The sequence below is a fragment of the Myripristis murdjan genome, chromosome 10, assembly GCF_902150065.1.
Source record: "Myripristis murdjan chromosome 10, fMyrMur1.1, whole genome shotgun sequence".
Taxonomy (NCBI): domain Eukaryota; kingdom Metazoa; phylum Chordata; class Actinopteri; order Holocentriformes; family Holocentridae; genus Myripristis; species Myripristis murdjan.
The window spans coordinates 2,490,385-2,512,931 of record NC_043989.1 but is presented as its reverse complement, the minus strand read 5'-3'; the positions used below and the strand labels follow the sequence as shown (position 1 = coordinate 2,512,931).

At 41.7% G+C, this 22,547-nt stretch overlaps 1 protein-coding gene across 1 annotated transcript; it reads right to left on the bottom strand.

The window, feature by feature from the left end:
* Window positions 1-7,912: 7,912 nt before the first annotated feature.
* LOC115366968 (protein NLRC3-like) lies at window positions 7,913-20,990 on the bottom strand (the record flags this gene model as incomplete). Its single annotated transcript, XM_030062646.1, has 5 exons — window positions 7,913-8,666; window positions 11,497-11,524; window positions 12,099-12,255; window positions 14,435-14,608; window positions 19,216-20,990. Coding segments are annotated over 5 exons (2,718 nt in total), but the record flags the coding sequence as incomplete, so codon positions are not given.
* Window positions 20,991-22,547: the final 1,557 nt, after the last annotated feature.

The window sequence follows — 22,547 nt, the reverse complement described above, 5'->3', positions numbered from 1 at the left end:
GTCCTCATCGGGCTCATGGGAGAATTCAGCAGCTCCCGCCTGCATCCCTGTGCTTCTACTATGCATTGCAATTTCCATCACCTTATTGATTTTTTCATATGAATGTGTTAGTAATCTTAAGGAAGCAAAGTATTTATTTAACTGTGAAGGTTCTTTATTTTCCCATTTACATGTGTGGATATGATATTTGCCCAAAATTATAATATTAACCAAATCTGACGTATTTGAAGAAACATTATCTTTTAATAAAATAATTTGTTGTGTGTTATATGGTATGATGTTTTCTATTTCATTACCTAACCATTCCAATAAATTTTTCCAGAATTGTGTTACTACTGGACAAGAAAAAATAAAAGATGTTCAATATTTTCACTATCTGCATGACAAAAACAACATGGTTCCACCTCAAATCCAAATCTTTTCTTTAGTATTTCTGCAGCTGGATAATAGCCGTTTATAATTTTGAATTGTAACTCTTTTACTTTTGGGGTGATTGGTTCTTTTAAATATTTAATATACTTGTTTGAGACTTTTAAATTACTTTCACTTGTTTTAATGTTTATAGCTTTTTCATGGTCATGAGAAAAAATTCCTATAAACATACTCTGTATTACTTTATTATTTCACTTTTTATCACTAATTTTAATTTGTCCAGTTTGAATGTCTGGTAATTTTATCCTTATTTTTTAATGTAAGAGCGTGTTTTGAATTAACTGAATTAGGGGAACTGGTATTGCTTTACATACTTTACTATATTCTCTGTAAGAACACTGCATATTCAATTTTTCATTAAAGGAATCTAATGTCATGTATGAACCACGGTTATCCAACAGGTCAGCTACAAATATTATTTTCTTATCATACCACCTCTGCTTGAATAAAGTTTTCCTATTTACTGTGATTGTTCTGTTGTTCCATAAGGTGGAGCCATGTGGACTAAAATTGTGGGCAAATAACATTTTCCTGTAGTGTAAAACTTCCTTATGAAATTCAGATAATTTAACAGGCAGTTTTGCGATTTCATAGTCACATCTTAACAAAAATTCAAGTCCTCCTACTTTTTTGAACATATTTTTGGGGATATGAAACCATACTGATTCAGTTTGTGACAGAAAGGCTTTTATCCAATTTATTCTGAACATTCCCACCATCAGTTCAAAGTCTTATGTTTTTAATCCTCCCTTGTTGCTATCTTTAACCAGTTGTGATTTTTTTGATTTAATGTGTTTCTCCATATGAAATTGTATATTATGGAATTTACTTTTTTAATGTTTTGAGGAGCAACATATAAAGATTGACAAACCAGCTTTGAAATGCCCTCGGCTTTTGTCAATATATTTCGACCAAAAATGGTAAGATCTCTCCTTAGCCACTGATTTATTTATTTATTTATTTATTTATTTTCATTTTTTCTAGTTTTTCATGAAAATTGTTACTTTCCCTTAATTTGCCATCCTTAATCAAATTTATACCTAAATATTTTACTTCATTTTTTACAGAAATGGACATTACATGAACTTCACTGCAAGGATACAGTGGGAGTCTCGAGTGTCTCGTCTGGTCTCTGTAGATGGGCTCTGGAAATTGGAGCACCTCTCGCGATATGAAAGCTGTGACGTCATCACACTTTTGAATGGCTTTTTAGAAGAGATAGGTAAATCCAATATTCAGCTTGAAAACAGTATTCAATTTAACTGACAAAAAATTATTTCCAGAGAAAAGTGGATTTTTAGGGGTCTATCCCCAAAGACTCCCATTCATTCTGCACTCGCCCGCGAGCGCCCTCACATGGACAGAGACATGTTTCCGAGAACCAGAAGTTAGACGAGAGTGGCACTTCTCCCCACAGATGTAGAAAGAAAGCTTTATTTCTATATCTGTGCTTCTCCCTATATTAGAGATTCTCTGGCTCCGGGTGACTCTCAGCCGTCTGGCTCTGTCCCACAGCCCCAGCAGCAGCAGCAGGAAGCCCTCACCCTGCCACCGGATTGTAAACAGGACTACAGCTCTACAAAATCATTTATTCAAAAAGCGAGTCAAAATGTATCTGGTTGGCACTCAAACATTTCTAGTACACAGTGTAGTAAAACGTGGCCTGGTGTGTTTTATTTTTCTCTCTATGGCCCCTCCGCGGCCCCGTAGAACACAAATATAAAACAAGAGAAGAAGAGGAACATTTACATTTTTAATCCAATCAAAAAGGACGCCACACAGTTCAAATACATACAGAGTACAGTACATCAACTGTGAGGGAGGCTCAGTCTCTCCTGTCTTCGTTTAGTTCAGTCTCTGCTGCTTTAGATGTTCCTCCAGTCTCCTCCTCCTCCTCCTCCTCCTCCTCCTCCTCTTCTTCTTCTTCTCCTCTTTGGTCTCTATCTGCAGGTGTTCTGTGTTGCTAACCTTTTCTCCTGATTGTGTGTGTGTGTGTGTGTGTGTGTGTGTGTGTGTGTGTGTGTTTGCTGCATGGATGTGGCTCCTGTTTGTAGGTTGGCAGCCCGGCTCTGTCTCCCTGCTGTCCTCAGTCCAGCTCCCCCTGCTGGCCCTGCTCACTCCTGCACCTTCCACGCCCATTAGCTTTGCTGCATTTATGCATTAATGCACCTTATTGTCTCCTCGCTTTATGAAGTCCTGGTGCCTAAATAATGTCCATACACACACACACACACACACACACACACACACACACACACACCCAGTGTCTTCAGTTTTAGGAAACCTATGTAACACCTGGCCAGGGGCTGCAGGTGAGAAAAGCCTCTGACACATTCACAGTAATGTGTTTATTAATGTGCACTGACAAATGAAATACAAATCTGTTGACAGTAAAACATCAGGTATAGACCGTTAAACATCTTAATGTGACTTGGAGATCAACAGGTGAAGGGAGGGGCACAAAAGGAGAGGGGCTCAAGTCAGAGCTCTCCAGTGAGCAATGTGCTGTCATTCTCACATCTGTTTATTGAATAAAAATACAAAAAAAAAAAAAAAAAAAATTAATCAATGGAGGAGGTTTAAATGACACTTTTGCACAACATTAAGATTTAAATATACGAACATTATAATGACTTATTTTATTTACTAGCCTGTCCAATCAATCAATCAACAATTATCCAACAAGATGCCTGATACAAAAAAAAAAAAAAAAAAAAAAAAAAAACATCAACCATAAACCACAAATCAGCCAAACATGTTCTAAACACTTTCAGGTTTGTGTGTGTTTCTGACAAAATTTGAATTGAATTTGAATTTGAATTGTTTATTAATGGGATAGCCCCTTGAGATGAATCATCTCATTTTCGAGGGGGTCCCAAACAGAGAGACAAACCAGACAATAACATTACAAGACAACCAGTACAGTACTGACATTACAGGAAATTATAAGAAAAATTAGTGCAGACATTAAGAGAAAAGACACAGACATAACCCAAACATTACAAAAAAAAAAAAAAAAAAAAAAAAAAGCTCTCCCAACCTAACACCCCCCACCAACACCAGCTATAATAATAATTTTCCAGTCACAGCAAAGCTAATAGCAAGAGCAATGTGTTTGTAAATGAAAAAATAGAGATTTCTTAAAAAGATGAACAGAAGAAATGGTTCGAAGGGAAATGGGTAGCTTATTCCAGTCAGAGGGGGCTTTATATTGAAAGGCATACCGACCAAGTTCTTTATGTATTCTAGGAACAAAGAAAAATACGGAGTCTGTATGACGGAGGTTATACTGTGAACTGTAAGGGGTCAGGTATTGTTTGAGGTAAGGGGGATAGTTGAAATGAATACATTTGAAAATAAAAAGTAACCAGTGAAAATGCCTTCTCGCTTTGGGTGATAACCAGTTTAGTGAGTCGTACATGAAACAGTGATGGGTTCGGTATGGACATCTTAAAATAAACCTGCACAAACTGTTGTAAACGATATTGATAGGATGGAGCTGAGTATCTGATGTGTTTTGATAAATGACATCTGCATAGTCCAGTATGGGTAAAATAAGTTGAGAGACAATCCTTTTTCTAGTTTGCAAAGTAAAACAGTTAATGGAGCGATAAAGTTGACCTAAGATACAATGTATTTTCTTAATAACAGATTCAATGTGAAAATTATAGGACAGCTGTGAGTCAAGCCACACCCCTAAGTATTTGTATTTATTTACCTCCTCTAATGCTGTACCATCCAGATATGTAATGAGCCAGTGATCCGATTGTAAGATCTTAGATCTGGTGCCAAACAACATATTATAGGACTTTCTCTTGTTTAGTATTAATTTGTTAGTAGAAAACCATTTTTGTACAATAGCAAAGTCATTTTGTAGGGTCTTCTGAATTTGAGAGATGTCATTTCTGGAAGTGTAGATAATTGTATCATCGGCATATAATTGAATTTGAGAATTAGAACAAAATTGAGGCAAATCATTAATAAAAATACAGAAGAGTAAAGGACCAAGAGAAGAGCCTTGTGGCACCCCTTTTTCAATGAGCAAATAGTCAGACTGAGTGCCCAGAAAACTGACACACTGTTGTCTGTGATGAAGATATGAATTAAACCAGAGGAGAGCACTGCGAGACAGTCCGATATTATGAAGTTTGTCCAGTAGGAGATAGTGATCAACCATGTCAAAGGCCTTGGTCAGGTCTATAAATATTGCACCAGTGAGTTTGTTATCATCTGAAGCAGATATAATGTCATTTGTAAGTTTTGTGAGAGCTGTGGTTGTAGAGAAATTGGGCCTGAAACCAGATTGATGTGGTGATAAAATATTGAAGTCATTGATATACTTAGAAAGCTGATTGAAAACTAGTTTCTCAAATATTTTGGCTACACAATTAACAATGGAGATAGGCCTGTAGTTATTCATGTCATAAGCGTCACCACCCTTATGCAATGGTGTGACCCTGGCACATTTCCAGCCCAGGGGCACTTCACCAGTGCTTAAAGAGAGATTAAACAAATCTGACAGTGGAAAACACAAAACATGAGAAGCACTTTTCAGAAATTTTATATCTAGTCCGTCAGGGCCAGTGACACTTCTTGAGCTGAGTCCATCTATGATTTCCTGAACATCACTTGGACTAATAGAGGAAAAGAAAAAGGAGGAGTCACAGACAGGGTTGCGCGGTGTGAAATTGTGATAGGAGGAGGAGGAAGGGTTAAGGCCAACAATCTTAGAAAAATGCTGACTAAACGCTTCCACTATCAAGGTAGGATCCTTTAGAGTTTCGTTATTTACCCGTATATGCGTGGTAGAGCTTTTTGAAGATTTATTAATTATGGTATTTATTATATTCCAGAATTTTGGGGGGTTGTTGAGACCATCAGCTAACAAATCTTTATAATATTTGGATTTTGCGTTTCTTGTTTGAGTTGTGCATATATTTCTAAGATGTCTGTATGTGTTCAGGTCAGCCACATCCTTTGTAGATCTATATTTTTGCCATGCCTTATCCCTTTCTTTAAATACATGAATGAGTTCAGCATTTATCCATGGTAAATGTCTACCTTTAACCCTCATTGTTGTCCAGGGTGCGTGTCTGTTAATAACCTCATTAAGCTCAGTATAGAAGTAATCCCAAGCATCATTAACAGTGGGTATTAGCTGAAATCTATTCCAGTTTAAAGCAATAATATCTTCAATAAAGTTTTCAACATTCAAATTTTTTAACCTTCTCACTTTTATAAACTTGGGGGGGAGACATGGAACTTTAATTTTCCAGACGCAAAAAATAATTGAGTGATCGCTTAGGCTGTCCGGTAGAACCCCTGATTTTACAATTCTATCAGGATGTGTAACCAAGATCCAGTCCAGTAAAGTTGCAGATAATGAGTGCGCTCTAGTTGGTTCTGTAATGATTTGTGTAAGGTTTGTGCTACTAAATAGATTTTTCTCTTTGCCAGCTGTACTGTCAAGCCAGTTTTTGTTAAAGTCACCAAGTATAATCATTTCTCCTGGACGAACAAGAGAGTTAATGGTAGACAATATACATTCAGTAGATTCTGAGGGAGAATTTGGAGGTCTATAAATATTTCCTATGGTTAGGTGCTTATTTGCATGAAGAGTTAATTTTACAAAAATACATTCAAAGTTAAAAGGGTGTTCCGCTGGTGTAACAAGTTCTGAGGATAAGTTAGATGAAACATATGTAGCTACTCCGCCCCCTCGAGACCCTCTATCAGCTCTGTACAAGACATAATCATCAAGGTGGATTGCCTCATTAGAAATACCATCATGCAGCCATGTCTCAGACAAAGTGATTACACTGGGCTTGTTATAAGAGACCCATGCCTTTAACAGGTCCATTTTAGATGGTAAGCTCCTGATATTTAGATGGATAATATGTAAACCTTTCACAGAGTTCATAAGTCAGGAGAATTAATAAGACAGACCCGTATACATAAATATACAGCATAGTATTCCGGGGGTAGGTAACTGAGAAGACTGTGGTTTTGGGAGTGGACGGATTGTGCTAGAGGAAGAGAGCTGTGGACACAAATACACTTATACAAAATAACATAAAATATTACACGAAGACCTGTACAGACAAACACACAGACATACATATAAAGCACATACCCACAGGTATATGCACAGGAGAGAAACTGGCCAAACAGAACAAGGCAAAAAGTAAGCTCAGTCTGCCAAAAGAGCAGTATAGAGGGAGTGCCACAAAAATAAAGCCCAACATGTGGGGAAAAAAAAAAAAAAAAAAAAAAAAAAATCTGACATCCCAATGAGGAAAGGAAAAGTCTGACAACAGAGAATGTGTTTTAACTGAGGATTTTAAATTATTTAACTTAGTTTTAGGCTATCATTAACATAAAGGTTACTAATCAGTCAGTTAAATAAATATATATATATATATATATATTTTAACTTAAGACTAGAACTGTCGTTACATCAAAAGAAATACAAGGGAAACAAGTCTCTTCAGTCCATTAATATAGTCTCAGGAGGTTTTACGACAGTTCATTGCGACGCGACCGCTTACGTCACGATTTACGGCAAACAACATTGGTTTCTATGGTAACCTAGAGCATGGCTTCAGACCAAGCGTACCAGCATCAAAATGGTAAAAACAGAGCAAAACGTGTGTTATATCTTGTGACATTTTTCAAAACCTGTGATATAGTGCTACGTGAGGCAAAACAAGGCACAAAGGAGACATTTAAAGAGAATTTCACCAGGGATTTTACGAAGAAGAACAGTTGTCCCGTAGAAAAGTCTCTGCATCGTCAGGACAGCGGAACACAGTTGGTTTTCCATTCATAACAACTCTCAGTGTTGCAGGATACAGTAGGGAATATTTAATATCCAGGTCACGAAGTTTCTTTTTAATGTGGTCGAACTGCCAACGCTTCTGAACCAGTCCCGCACTGTAGTCAGGATAGATGTGGACTCGAGCACCCTGGAAGATGAGCTCTTTTTTCATCTGGGCAAGCCGAAGGATCTTCAGTTTATCCTGGAAATGGAGGAATTTGACCAGGATTGGCCTCGGGTTAGCTCTGGAGTCTTGTTTATGTGTGATTGGTGAGCGATGGGCTCGTTCGATAACCGGCGGGGCCGAAAAGTTCTCTTTCCCGAGGAGAAGTGGAATCAGCTGCTTCACGAAGCTCATCATATCCCGGCCCTCGGCCTCTTCAGGTATGTGAAGAAAACGAAGATTAGAGGACCTGCTCCGGTTCTCAAGGTCCTCCACCTTCTCCTTTAGGTATGAATTTTCCTTCTCAAGCTTTAGTACTTGTTTATCCAAATCCATGAAGTTGTCCTCATTTGCGCTGACGCGCTGCTCCAGCTCTTTCACGTGCTCTGCTATTGTTGACAGAGATCCTTGTATTGTCTTAAGGCTTGATTGTAGTGGATCCATTTTTGAATCAAAGTGAGCAAGCATATCATTTCTCATCTGCTGAATGGATTCCCAGATGGCTTGGTTGGAAACCGCTTCGCCCATGGTAGAGAGCAAACAGAGTTTGGCGTCGGTTTGGAATCCCGTTTCAGGTTTAAAAGTTTGTGGTCGAGTACTTAACTTTAGGATGAGGAATGTTAAAGCGGGTATTAGTTTAGATATGTAAGCCAGACATAAGTAAAGCAAATTAAGGCAGACTGTGGCAGCAACAAACGCTCACGTCTGTGCAGCAGCGGCCATCTTTTTTTGGCAGCCCAACCACAAGAGAAGAATCATCTGACCACAAATTAAACCCAGGGTGGAGCGGCTCAGTGAAGGTGGAGCTGAAGGTGTGCAGGAGTCTCAGTCCGTCAGAAGAGACTCTGTAGAAGGACAGAGTCCCAGCAGACCAGTCCAGATACACTGCGACTCTGTTAGATCCACTGGGAGGGACAGAGATGCTGGTGTCCTCACTGTTGTGTCTGACAGAGTAGCTGTCATCAGAGCACCTCAGACTCCAGGACTGTTTATTGTCTCCAAGCAGAGAGCCAGCACCATTTCTTCTGATTCCTCTGTAAGTCACTGCTATTTCAACCCCTCTACTCCACTGGACCTCCCAGTAACATCGCCCAGTCAGACCTTCTCTACACAGAACCTGAGGCCAGAAGTCAAATCTGTCTGGGTGATCAGGCCACGACAGCCAGCAGATCACCTTCATCACCCTCCTGTTGTCCTTAGACAGAAGGAGCTCTCTGTACGCTGTGTTTGGATCCAGTGTGAGATCACAGGCATCTGATGGGGAGAAGACACACAACACACCTCAGAAAGCATCATTCACTCACACTCTCTTGGCTCTTATAAAGTTATTATAGTTTTGCATTTTTCATTAGTTTTTATTTTTTTATGTCATTTTACACTTTGTGTTTTCAATTTGAGTTTGGTTTTAATTCATTTTTAAAGAGCATTTGCTTGTTTAGTTTATTGTTTTTAATGCTTATTTTTGGTTCAGTTTGTAAGGCAGATTTCATGTCCACCCAAAATACCAGGCTTACAGAGAAAAACATACATATCAAAAATTAAATAAATGAGACCTTTTTTCTCCTTTTTTTCCCTCCAGGTCTTATATCTCCCCTAATATACACTCTTATATATTAGGGGAGAGGAAGCAATAAATTGCTTTCTCAAAATTTTTTTTTTTTTTTTTTTTTTTTTTGTCTCACTCCCATTTCTTCTTTTTGCATTTTGAAGCTCTACTTAGAACCTTCTCAAGATCCAACAGTGCAAAATGTAAATTTTTGTAATTTTTCAACTGGTCTTAAAATTGTGTGTATATCTACCCTAATATATATCTACTCTCATTCTTAATTTTTTTCTTCTTCATATTTTCTGTGTTGTTTTGTTTGAGTTACTGTCTGGTTCTTTCTTTCCACATTTATTCAGTCCTGTCTTCTCCTTTTCTAATATGTTTTCTAATGTTGTCACCACCTGCACTCGACTTGTGCATCTTTCTTTCACTAATAAAGGGAAAAAAATACCAGGCTCATGTATGTATCGTATCATTTTTCTCTGTAATTTTAAAGTTGTTTTTTTTTGTCATTGTAGCTTTGACTGGACTCAGCAGAGAGAGACAGGAAAGGCCGGGGAGAGAGAGGGGCCGCCCTGCAGCAAAGGGCCTGAGGTGGGATTCAAACCCACGACTCAGCCTGGACAAGCTGGAGCTCTGCACCACATGAGCTACCAGGGCCAGGGGCACCATAAATGGGGGAAAAGTTAGGACGATTCCAAGGGCCCTTGCCTGACAGGGGCCCCAAAAAATAGGTAAAAACTAATATAAAATTATTAAACCATCATCGAGTAAATATATATATAATTACCATTATGATCACTTTGTTTTTACTTGTTTTTGGCAGTAAAAGTTTTAAATCCCCATTGACCACAAAGTAAACATCCATATTGACCGACCACTCCCCCCTCCATATCTGCATGAAATGGTTCAGTCCTGCAGCTGCGCTACGCAGTGACGGTGTGCTAAATTAATTGCAATGAAGAGATAACAGTGGGTGACCAAAATGTTGCCAAGGAAAATAAAATCGGGATTTCAGAAAAGGAAAGAGAGAAAAGAGAGAGAGGAGAGAGAAAGGAAGGGGTGTCAAGCCCTAACTGACTTTTTTTCACCAAGAAAGGTGGGCAGCCTGTCTGTGCGTGCCATTAACCTGTTAGCTAAATGTCCACAGTGAAATAAGCTAGCTAGCTACAAACTGGCGTTAGCGTATTTCATCAACATTTAATCAGTGCAGGGAAACGTTTTGCAAGATGTTCATATTAAATCCTTGTCCCTGTCCCTTTGAGCAGACATAGCAGGAACAGATGAGTCAGCAGCACCCCAGTCTCCCCATACCAGCACCCCTCCCTGTCCCACTGAAGAAGGTGAGCAGCACTGTGTTCATGACATGCCAGCAGGGCTGTAAACCAGCGGTCGCCACTCGCCAAATGCGCCTAAAATATCCCCTTGGCGAGTTAATTTTGAAATATTGGCACCAAGTCATGCAATAAATTATGCAGGAGGTGGCTTTAAATACACACGGTAGCTAACGTTAGAGCTTGACCGGTGATGTTTGTGTGTCTCACTTCAGTAGCTCCCCGAAGCCCGTCGGCCAGCGGGAACCGTACGAGTCCCAAAGACAGAGAAACTTTCCAGCTACAGCAGCGCACTGACATAGATTGTGTAACAAAGCGAAGAGTTGCCACTCCGCTCTATTTTCACTGGCTAACAGCAGCACACTGGCTTAGCTTGTCTATTCAGAGAAGAGGTATCACTTTGGCTTGTTTTTCAATCTGTGTTATCACATGCATACTACTGCTCATTCATTGGTAGCTGAATTGTTAGGTCTGTTTGATAAGTAATTTACATTTTTAAAACAAATAATAATTTAACATATTGTTAATTTATTGGAGTCAAGCTTACTGGTAAACATCTACTCCTTCAAGATAATTTATTATGTTCTACAAGTCATAAACACACACTAACACTACATACCAAGTGTTTGAGCAGCATATCTCCTCTGTGCTACTAAATCAATTTATTTTGATTAAAAAGTTGATATATATTTAAGTTTGTTTTTCTTTTTTAACAATCTTTCCTAAATGTTAAGAGAGTTTGCCATTTGGAGAGTTGACAATAAAAATACATTGAGACTGTAAAAGATGGACTTGAGCACATTTTTATGGTGGCTTTTCAAATAGTGAACTGCATACTGTATGCAGACTTGCATGTACAAATCACCTGCAGTAAATATTGTGCTTGCACTATTATTGAACTACAAAAAGCGAGACAGTTGAAAGCCTTTCATTTGAGTTATGTAAAGCTTTTGATGGGACACTTGGGTCTTGGAGATGTGGTGACAATCTCTGCGCCGAGGGGGCCCAATTGTTTTTTTTTTCATAGGGCCCAAAATTCCTGGCGGCGCCCCTGACCAGGGTGCCCAGGTTTCCCTGTCATGTCAGCTGATTTTAGCTGCTTTTGGAAACACACACACATACAGTTTCAGCTCGTTCACATTTACTGTTTGTATTTGTACTTTGTACTGTGTGTGTGTGTGTGTGTGTGTGTCTCAGTACTCACATCCTCTCAGGCTGCCAGTTGGAATCCAGTCTTTTACATGTTCCAGCCTGTAGGGATGAACACAAAACCATCATCCTCTTCATCATCATCATCATCATCTGCAGGTCAACTCGAGCACATGATCCCAACACACCTGTGGCTGCTCTGATTGGCTGATCTCTCTCTGTCTTTCTGTCCAGTCCTGAGGCCACTGAGCACTTTGGACATTTCCCAGGAAATGCTGCCTGCACTGACTGTGTCTAGCACAAGAACCAAGCAACCAAGCTGCTCCGCCTGGACTGACTCCACCCCTCTAGGACTGACTCCACCCCTCTACTGACCTCAGAGGACTGACTCCACCCCTCTAGGACTGACTCCACCCCTCTACTGACCTGAGAGGACTGACTCCACCCCTCTACTGACCTGAGAGGACTGACTCTACCCCTCTACTGACCTCAGAGGACTGACTCCACCCCTCTACTGACCTGAGAGGACTGACTCCACCCCTCTACTGACCTGAGAGGACTGACTCTACCCCTCTACTGACCTCAGAGGACTGACTCCACCCCTCCACTGACCTCAGAGGACTGACTCCACCCCCCTACTGACCTGAGAGTCTTCAGGCTGCAGTGTGGACTCTCCACCAGAGCAGACAGCAGCTCCACTCCTGAATCCTTCAGACAGTTGTCACTCAGGTCCAGCTCTGTCAGATGGAGGTTGGACTTCAGAGCCGAGGCCAGAGAATCACAGCTGCTCTCTGTCAAGCTGCAGTCCCTCAGTCTGAATGAAGAATAAAAAATAAACTCTAAGACCAGAAGAGTGCAGATCTGTGGCAGGCCTCACTCACAGAGCTGCGTCTGATTGGCTGCTTGTCACTGAAGAGCAGCAGCCTGACAGGTGAAGCTCAAACCACTTCCTGTCTTTTAGGAATGGAATGAGTCTTGTGCTGCATCTTCATGCAAGCATGGGCTCAACATTTTCCTCCAATCAGGGCGCTGCATAACAGAGTCAACACCGGTTAAAGGGGATTCAAACTTCCTGTCAGTCATTCCGTTTCCATAATTCCAGATTTGAAGCGTCACTCCTCAGTGAACTGGCTCCTTGTGCTCTGAGAGCTTTTTCTACTTCAGTGTCTAGTTATTATTATGGATTTGCCATGTTTTCTAGCAGCCTGCTCACACTGATACAGGTATTCATTTTGTAAGAAAGTGAAAATACTAAACAATAATAGGCTAATTATTCTTAAATAAATGAATATGTTGTTATTTGAAAGTCTGGTCCCCACAGTGTCTGCCTAAAAAAATTCTGGCCTTTGGACAAATGGAGTTGATGAGCCCTGATGTGTTTGATTTTCTTCCTCACATCACAGCAGAGATCTGGAACAGACGGCTCACCAGGGGCCTCATGTACAAAGCGTGTGTACGCACAAAAACGTGGCGTACGTCTTTTTCCACGGCAAAGTTCAGATGTATCAAGAGTGAAATGACTGTGGCCGGTGTTCATGATGTAATTGGAGCTATTGACTGCACACACACACACGTTGCTATAAAAGCGCCATCACAGGTAAATTTGTTTATGTCAACAGGAAGCATTTTCAGTCGATCAATGCAGATCATATGTGATGAGGAAATGCAGTTAACCAACATTGTGGCGAGGTGGCCTGGTTCAACGCACGATTCATACATTCTGAGGGAACAGACTACAAGCTGGCACTGTGCGCGATGGGTGGCTTCGTGGTGAGTAAATAATTTATTTGTTGAACTGTCCTAATATTAATCCCCCTCAGGCGCATTGAGCATGTGCGCCCCCAGATATGATCCAGTCTTCACAGCATCAGTACCAGTCTGTGGTTCAAGTTAGTGACTTGCTGTTGTTTGCTGGTTAAACTACAGCTTCAGAGCTTTGTGACCGGCCCCTGATTGTCTCTGTGTGTAAAGCACTCATGACAATAAACCTGTGGGTCGGGCGCCCCGGTGGCTCACTGAGAGCGCACACCATACACCAGGGCTCAGTCCCGATCACAGCGACCGGAGTTCGAATCCGACCTCAGCTCCTTTGCTGCATATCATCCCCTCTCTCTGCCCTGTCTATCTCTACTGTGACTATCAAATAAAGCAGAAATGCAAAATAAAAAAATAAAATAAACCTGTGCATAAAATGTCTTAATCAGCCTCACCTTTTCCCCGGCGCACTTCTGCATTCATTTACAACAAGCTCCGTGTAAGTGGTGTATAAAATTAACAAGCAAAAACAATAGGGCTTCGCACTGCTCCAGTGCTCGGGCCCTAATTAATGAATGCACATCTTATCCGGGAGGCCATTTGGGCCCGGCAACATTTGATTTCAACCATATAAAAGAGGCAAGGACACAGAATTCACTTCTTCACCAATGCATTTACTTCAGTGTGTGTGCGCCTTTCCGACCCCACAGCATTGACAGCCTCACACACACTCTCTCACTCACTCCTCTTGTGTTTCGTGTTTCGTGCCAAACAGGACATTTTTGAGCGCCTACACTTCAGTGAGGAGCGTCTCTAAATCACATTCTGTGAAATTTCTCTTTTTCCCGTCTTATTCATGGTGAGGTTGTAGTTTTCTGATCGTTCAGAGGGCATTCTCAGGTGCCGGGCTCATTTAAATATGATATTCATATTTAAATGGTGGCGTGGACAGGGAGGAGTCTGGTACTCCAACATGTGCGCTTAATTGGCTTTATGCACAACTCCGCTACTTCCTGAACTTAAGCCAGCTCCTTTATTTCTTTTCTTACATTATTGGACAAAATGATTAATTCAGGTGTGTCTGACCATTGTTGTAAGGTCAGACACACCAAACACACAACATATACTTCACAGCAATATCAGCCTTACAGACATTTAGTGCTACTATATGATTCAGAATCAATATGAATGAAACAATATCCATATATTTATGTCATCATTAAAAAGTGCAGTCTGACCTGAGAGTCTCCAGTTTGCAGTTTGGACTCTCCAGTCCAACAGACAGCAGCTTCACTCCTGAATCCTGCAGCCAGTGGTTCTCACTCAGGTCCAGCTCTGTCAGATGGGGGCTGGACTTCAGAACCGAGGCCAGAGAAGCACAGCTGCTATTTGACAACCTGCAGCTCCTCAATCTGAATGAAGAACAAAATATGGAGCTATAATTTCCAGTGTTTTGGATATTTATCAGTTAGAGATTTTTCAGGCAGGACAAACCAATTAAATAGTTATTATAACAATTATATTAATAATAGTACTGATAATATTAATTTATATTTATACAAGGATACAAGGAAGTTTATTTGTCATTATACATCTACATTATATTACACCTTTAAAGCAAAGTTCCAAAGTGCTTTACAAAACCATCAGAGTAAATGAAAAGATAAAGATAACACCTGAAATGAAAAGACATCAGGTGTGTTAATTGAAGACAGGAGCTCACACAGGTGAGCAAGAAATGATAAAAGGTCCAAAATGATTCAAATTCAGTGCTAAATACGGTAGACGTGAATACAGCCATAGGTACGTCCATAAATAACAAATTAATGGCTCAGTGAAAAGTCCTCAGATGCCTTCAGTCGACCATCTTCTCAGAGTAAAACTGGAGAACAAGAGCTTCTGCGTCACATGACACCAGCACCCAGTCTCCTGACCAATCAGGGCCAAAGTTATTAGCATTTCAAAAGACTGACCAGGTGATGGCAGTAGAGGTGGGCCCATCAATATATTGATATACACTGTGTTCCAACTTATGCAAATGATATTTTTGTCCAATTTTCCTAAATAGTCAATGAAAATGACAGTCAGTATAATTTTCAAGTCACCAACAGTTAGAGTATAATTTGATTTTTATTGAACAAAACTCAAAATGATAACAGAATTCTTTTTAAAAATAAAAAACTCAAAATACACTGTTCCAAGCTATTAAGCACAACAGATTTTCAAAACATTTTGTGGGTTGTAAAGAACTGAAAATGGTCATTTTTTGACTTTGCAGTATTAGAAGGTCATATTTACGGACATCAAAAGCTATTTCAATCAAAAACATCTTAACAGGCCAAATTACATGTTAACATAAGAGCCCTTCTTTGATATCACTTTCACAATTCTTGCATCCATTGAACTTGTCAGTTTATGGACAGTTTCTGGTTGAATTTCTTTGCTGGATGTCTGAATAGCCTCGCAGAGCTGCAGTTTTGATGTAAACTGTCTCCCACCCTCATAGATCTTTTGCTTGAGGATGCTCCAAAGGTTCTCAATAGGGTTGAGGTCAGGGGATGATGGTGGCCTCACCATGAGGTTTCCTCCTTTTATGCCCATGGAGGTCAATGCCTCAGAGGTATTATTAGCGGCATGAGATGGTGCGTTGTGCATGAAGATGATTTTGCTACGGAAAGTACGATACCATGGAAGAAAGTGGACAGTCAGAAACTCTATATACTTTGCCGAAGTCATTTTCACACCTTCAGGGACCCTAAAAGGGCCGACCAACTCTCTTCCCATTATTCCAGCCCAAAACATGACTCCGCCACCTCCTTGCTGACGTCGCAGCCTTGTTGGGACATGGTGGCCATCCACCAACCATCCACTACTCCATCCATCTGGACCATTGAGGGTTGCACAGCATTCATCAGTAAATAAGACTGTCTGGAAATTGGTTTTCATATATTTCTGGGCCCACTGCAACCATTTCTGCTTGTGAGCATTGGTTAGGGGTGGCTGAATAGAAGGTTTTTTCACAACTGCAAGCCTCTGGAGGAGAGGTTCGCAGGACTCCAGAGGCACCAGCAGCTTCAAATACCTGTTTGCTGGTCTGTAAAGGCATTTTAGCAGCTGCTCTCTTGATTCTATGGATTTGTTTGGCAGAAACCCTCTTAATTATGCCTTTATCTGAGTGAACCCGTCTGTGCTCTGACTCAGACACAAATCTTTTAACAGTGCGATGATCTCGCTTAAGTTTGCGAGAAATGGCCAACATTTTCATGCCTTTTCCAAGGCATTGCACTATTTCACGTTTTTCAGCAGTAGATAGGTCTTTTCTCTTCCCCATGGTGCTTGAAACCTGTGGCTGCTTAATAGTGTGGAACATCCTACTTAAGTAGTTTTCCTTTAATTGGGCTCACCTGGCAAACTAATTATCACAGGTGTCTGAAATTGATTTCAGTGACCCAAAGAGACCTAAGACACAATACCAGCCATGAGTTTAATTGAAAAACAAAAAATTAAATGTTTATGGCACTGAAATCCAAATTGCATAATAAGTTGGAACACAGTGTAATATGGGTACTGTGATATGAGATCAGATATCATGTGGGATTTGGGATATGGTAATATCTTATGGCATCAGTGTTGTCCTCTCCTGCTTTTAAAGGCTGCATTACAGTAAAGGGATGCAGTTTTCTCAACTTATTAGACGCTCCTCGCTGCTCTGTTATTGGCCTCAGCCTGCTCGCTCATCATATCCATATTACTAATGACTGTTCAGCACTAATTTACATTTTCATGAAAGCACCAACCAGTCATCCTAACAATGTCCTCACAATATGGATATCACGGTATTCAGTCAAAAACACGGTGACAGTCGACTGAGTTCATATGGCTCAGTCTGAGGGACTAGAGACAGAAAATATCCTGAAATATACAAAATGTTCATTTGGCGTGGTCGTCTGTCAGCCTGCAGAGTTTAAACAAAGTTTTGCATGGGAAGCATGTGAGCTGTGAAAAAGTGTGTGAAGATGATCAAAATAATAATCAATGAAAAACAAGAGGTCCTAAAGGTTTAGTTGAGGTTCAGAACAGTTACAAGACAACAGTTACCATGAGGGAATGTAATCAAGATGGGAAAAGTTGGACATATCAACTCCATCCCATCATGCCTAATCTGTGAAAGATACCAGAATGCACTGATTTGCTCACATGGGATTTTTGTCCCTGATGATTCATCAAACAAAATATTGGAATCCTTTGTGAATCCATAGTTGGACCAAGACCTCGATGACGGTGTCCTCTATACGTTCTGTGAAATTACCACAATAAATATCAGATTCCCACAGATGGAGGCCATTTGGACCCCTGCATGTTGAAATAATGTACAATATCAGTTTTTCATTTCAACACACAAGGATGTTGTGAAAATACAGTGTGACAACAATTTGAGATGTAAGCCTGTAAAACTCCTGATCAGCTAACAGAATATTACATGTTCACACATCATTAAAAAGTGCAGTCTGACCTGAGAGTCTTCAGTCTGCAGTTTGGACTCTCCAGTCCAGCAGACAGCAGCTCCACTCCTGAATCCCGCAGCAGCTGGTTCTCACTCAGGTCCAGCTCTGTCAGATGGGGGTTGGACTTCAGAGCCGAGGCCAGAGAAGCACAGCAGCTGTCTGTCAAGAAGCACTCACTCAATCTGAATAAAGAATAAAATATGGAGCTATAACTTCCAGTGTTTTGGATATTTATCAGTCAGAGATTTTTCAAAATATTCAAAAAGGCAGGACAAACCAATGAAATAGTTATTATAACAATTATATTAATAATAATACTGATAATATTCATTTATAATTATATTACACCTTTAAAGCAAAGTTCCAAAGTGCTTTACAAAACCATCAGAGTAAATGAAAAGATAAAGATAACACCTGAAATGAAAAGACATCAGGTGTGTTAACTGAAGACAGGAGCTCACACAGGTGTATTAAGTCTCCTGAGTTCCTTCACTCTCTGCTCTCCAGGTGAGGAGGATCTCTTTTGGCCCTTTTCCACTAGTACCTACTCGGCTCGACTCAGCTCAACTCTACTCGGTTTGAGAGCTTTTCCATTAGGTGGTAGTACCTGGTAGCAGATACTATTTTGGGACCTACTCAGCCGGGGTTCCAAGCGAGCTGAGTCGAGCTGAAATGTGACGTAAACGCCGTGCAGGCCACTGATTGGACGGGGAGCGCTGACACATGAGAGCGACTCCTGCACGAAAACCAAACCCGGCATTAAAAAAAAAAAAAAAAAAAAAAAAACGGCAACAGCGACTTTGCGCATTGATCACCGCTGAAGTTGGCAAAGTCGGAAAATGACAAGCAAACCGGTACCGTGGTCAAATGAAGAGGTGGAGGCTTTTCTGTGCTTGGTGGCGGCCCAAAGAATCCAGAGGGAGCTGGACGGTGTGCCGCCTTGCTATGACGACTCCACCCACGGCGAGGTGCTACTCAGTTGTAATGGAACCTAAATCGTGTCGAGGCGAGTAGAGTCGAGCCAAGTCAAGCCAAGTAGGTACTAGTGGAAAAGGGGCATTTGTTCTTTGTTCCTGAGTGCGTCTGAGTGAGTAGTTCATTCCAGATTATTTGTTACAAGTCATGTTGATTTTTCCATTGCTGCCTGAGCAGTAACATTATTGTTCACTAGACCAGGCTGGTAGTCAGACTACCAGCCTGGTCTAGAACTGATGAAGCCACTTGGATAAGGGGCAAAACGTCTTCTAGACATATATAACTAAGCGCAGTTGACCTGATTCAGTTTCCTTCAGATACAGAAGAAACCAAGCAGTAGAAACCTGATGTTCAAGTTCAATCACCATCATGTTGCCTCCTTTTACCCTGGACTGCCTGAAGTATATTTTTTCTGACAGAATCAATCCTTTATCCTGAATATTTAGGGAACTACATATCTTTATTGTATTTCTGATGGTGTCAGGTATGGAAGCAGCTCTACACTGTTTGCATAATGTTGATTTGACATCAGGACTAACCGAGCCTTCCTGCAGTTCCTCACAGCTGGGATCAGTCTCGCTCGTCCCTCAAATGATGAGTTGTACGCCTTCAGGTCCAACTCATCCAGAACCTCCTCTGACATCTGCAGCATGTAGGCCAGAGCTGAGCAGTGGATCTCAGACAGTTTCTTCTTTGATCTCTTCTCTGACTTGAGGAACTCTTGGATATCCTGATGTACTGAGAGGTTGTTCATCTCCATCAAACAGTGGAAGATGTTGATGCTTCTGTCAGGAGAGGTAAGTGTTGCTCGTCTTATCTTCAGGTTGTAGATGACTCTCTGGATGTCTTCTGGTCTGCTCTCTGTCGGACCCAGCAAGCCTCCTAAGAGCTTCTGGTTGGACTCCAGTGAGAGGCCATGAAGGAAACGGACAAAGAGGTCCAGGTGGCCATTTTTACTTTCCAGGGCTTCATACAAGACTGTCTTAAGGAAGATATCCAATGATGGCTTTTTGTCAACACCTTTATTCTTGTGTGTTCTCATGACTCTGGCCAGTACCTCTGTGTTCCTGTTGGTGAAGCAGTGGAAGATGTAGACTGCAGCGAGAAACTCCTGAATGCTCAGATGAACAAAGCAGTAGACTTTTCTCTGGAAGAGCACACACTCGGTTTTGAAGATCTCTGTGCACACTCCTGAGTACACCGAGGCCTCTCTGACATCAAGACCACACTCCTCCAGGTCTTCTTGGTAGAACATCAGGTTGCCTTTCTCCAGATGTTCAAACGCCAGCCTGCCCAGCTTCAGAAGAACTTCCCTGTCAGTCTCCATCAGCTCCTGCTGACTCCTGTCATGTCTCTCATCGTACTTGTGCTTCTTCCTCTGTGTCTGAACCAGCAGGAAGTGTGAGTACATGTCTGTCAGGCTCTTGGGCAGATCTCCTCTCTGGTCTGTAGTCAACATGTGTTCCAGAACTGTAGCAGTAATCCAGCAGAAGACTGGGATCTGGCACATGATGTGGAGGCTCCTGGACGCCTTGATGTGTGAGATGATACTGCTGCACAGCTCCTCATCACTGGATCTCCTCCTGAAGTACTCCTCCTTCTGGAGGTCAGTGAACCCTCGGACTTCTGTTACCCTGTCGACACATGTAGGAGGGATCTGATTGGCTGCCGCTGGTCTAGAAGTTATCCAGAGGAGAGCCGAGGGAAGCAGATTCCCCTTGATGAGGTTTGTCAACAGCACATCTACTGATGATGTCTGTGTGACATCAGACACGACCTCACTGTTCTGGAAATCCAATAAAAACCTGCTTTCATCCAGGCCATCAAAGATGAACACAACTTTACAGATGGCGAGCTGCTCTGCTGTGACCATCTGTAATGTTGGATGAAAAACACGGAGCAGCTGGAGAAGACTGTAGCGCTCATCTTTGATCAAGTTCAGCTCCCGGAACGAAAGCAGAACCACAAGACTGACATGTTGGTTTTCCAAGCCCTCTGCCCAGTCCAGAGTGAACTTCTGCACTGAGAAGGTTTTTCCAATGCCAGCAACGCCCTGTGTCACAACTACTCTGATGTGTGTGTCTTGGCCAGGTAAGGGTTTAAAGATGTCCTGGCACTTGATTGAAGTGTCACTGAGGGTCTCCATCTTGGATGTTGTCTCCAGCTGCCACACCTCATGTTGGGTATTAACCCCTTCCCTCGTTCCCTGTGTGATGTAGAGCTCAGTGTAGATCCTGTTGAGGGGGGTTCCAGTTCCTGCTGCAGCACTTCCTTCTTGCACAAATTCACATCTCCTCCTCAGACTGATCTTATGCTCGTCTAAAGCCTCCTGCAGACCGCCGTCCACTGGGCTGGTTTGACTGGGTGTCTGCAGTCCAGGTCTTGTTCTGGATCTTTCTCCACACTGGGGACAGGCAGGATCTCCTGATGGATCAGACTGGTCCCAGTATGAGGTGATGCACCGTCTGCAGAACCAGTGTCCACAGCTGGTGGAGACTGGATCCCTCAGGACCTCCTGACACAAAGCACAGCAGGACAGCTGCTCCTTCACATCACCTCCACTCCTCTTCCTGTCCCTGTGGAGATGAAAGCAGTTTGTTTATGTTTAGACAACATTACGTTTTAACTGAAATCTTAAAATCTTTTATAAAATATCATTAGTGGTCTCTTATGTCACTTTCTAGCCCCGTTTCCGCCAAATTTGTTCCTGGTAGGATTTGGAGGGCAGGAACCACTACAGGAACGTTGTCTCGCTCAGCCCTCTCAACTGCCGTGTCTCCACTGAGAGGAAGGTTCCTGTAAAGTTTCCGGGCTCTGGATGTGACATAACTGTTGCGTGTTTGTCTGGGGCATCAAAATGCATGTTGTTAAAAAAGCGTGTTGTTAGCTTTAGCTAACGTTAGCTAATGCCAGTTATTTTGTTGCTTTCTGTTGACACCATAACGCGCCATGAGTATATCCAGAGAATCTCTAATATGGGGAGAAGTGGCACTCTCGTCTAACTTCCGGGTCTCGGAAACACGCCTCTGTCCATGTGAGGGCGCTCGGGGGAGAGTGTAGAATGAATGGGAGTCTATGGGGCTACACCCCTAAAAATCCACTTTTCTCTGGAAATAATTTTTTGTCAAGTAATTTGAATACTGTTTTCAAAAGTTGGGGCTAAAAAAATACACTCAGCTGAATATTGGATTTTTTAAGTTCACCTATCTGTTCTAAAAAGCCGTTCAAAAAGTGTGATGACGTCACACATTGAGAGGTGCTGCTTTACGGCGATTTCCAGAGCCCGTCTCCGGAGAGCAGACAGAGACACTCGAGAGAGCCCGTCTGTGTATTAGACATTCTCTGTACACACAAATATCAACTTTGATGGAAAAGTCCTCCTTAAGAGTGGTGTTTCCCGTTTCTCTTGGTCTTCGGGTGCCATCAAGTGGGATCCCTGGTCGTAAACAGCCGCAAGTCCGTCACTGACCAATCAGCATTCATTAGCAAATGCTAGCGTGTTATGGCCAACAACAGCCCAAACTGTAGGAAACTGAAAGGATATAAGTTCTCGCTAATTTCACTTTTAACCTATAATCCATACTGGACTTTCAGAAACTACAACAGCATTTGCGATTTTTTAACCATAAACAGGAGTAAGAGACAAATTTAGCCGTTTAGCTCCATAGAGCCCCATTCATTCTGCACTCGCCCGCGATCACCCCCAGTGGAATTACGGTGGAACTGCAACCAAGTTTGATACAATGGGGGTTAATGGAGAGTGGCAAGGCTCGTCGTAGACGGGCTCTGGTATATCCAATCAGCACCAAGTAAACCCCAAGCCCCACCCAGGAGTTTTTCGGGGCTGCTCAGAGTCCCTACCCCGAGGCAG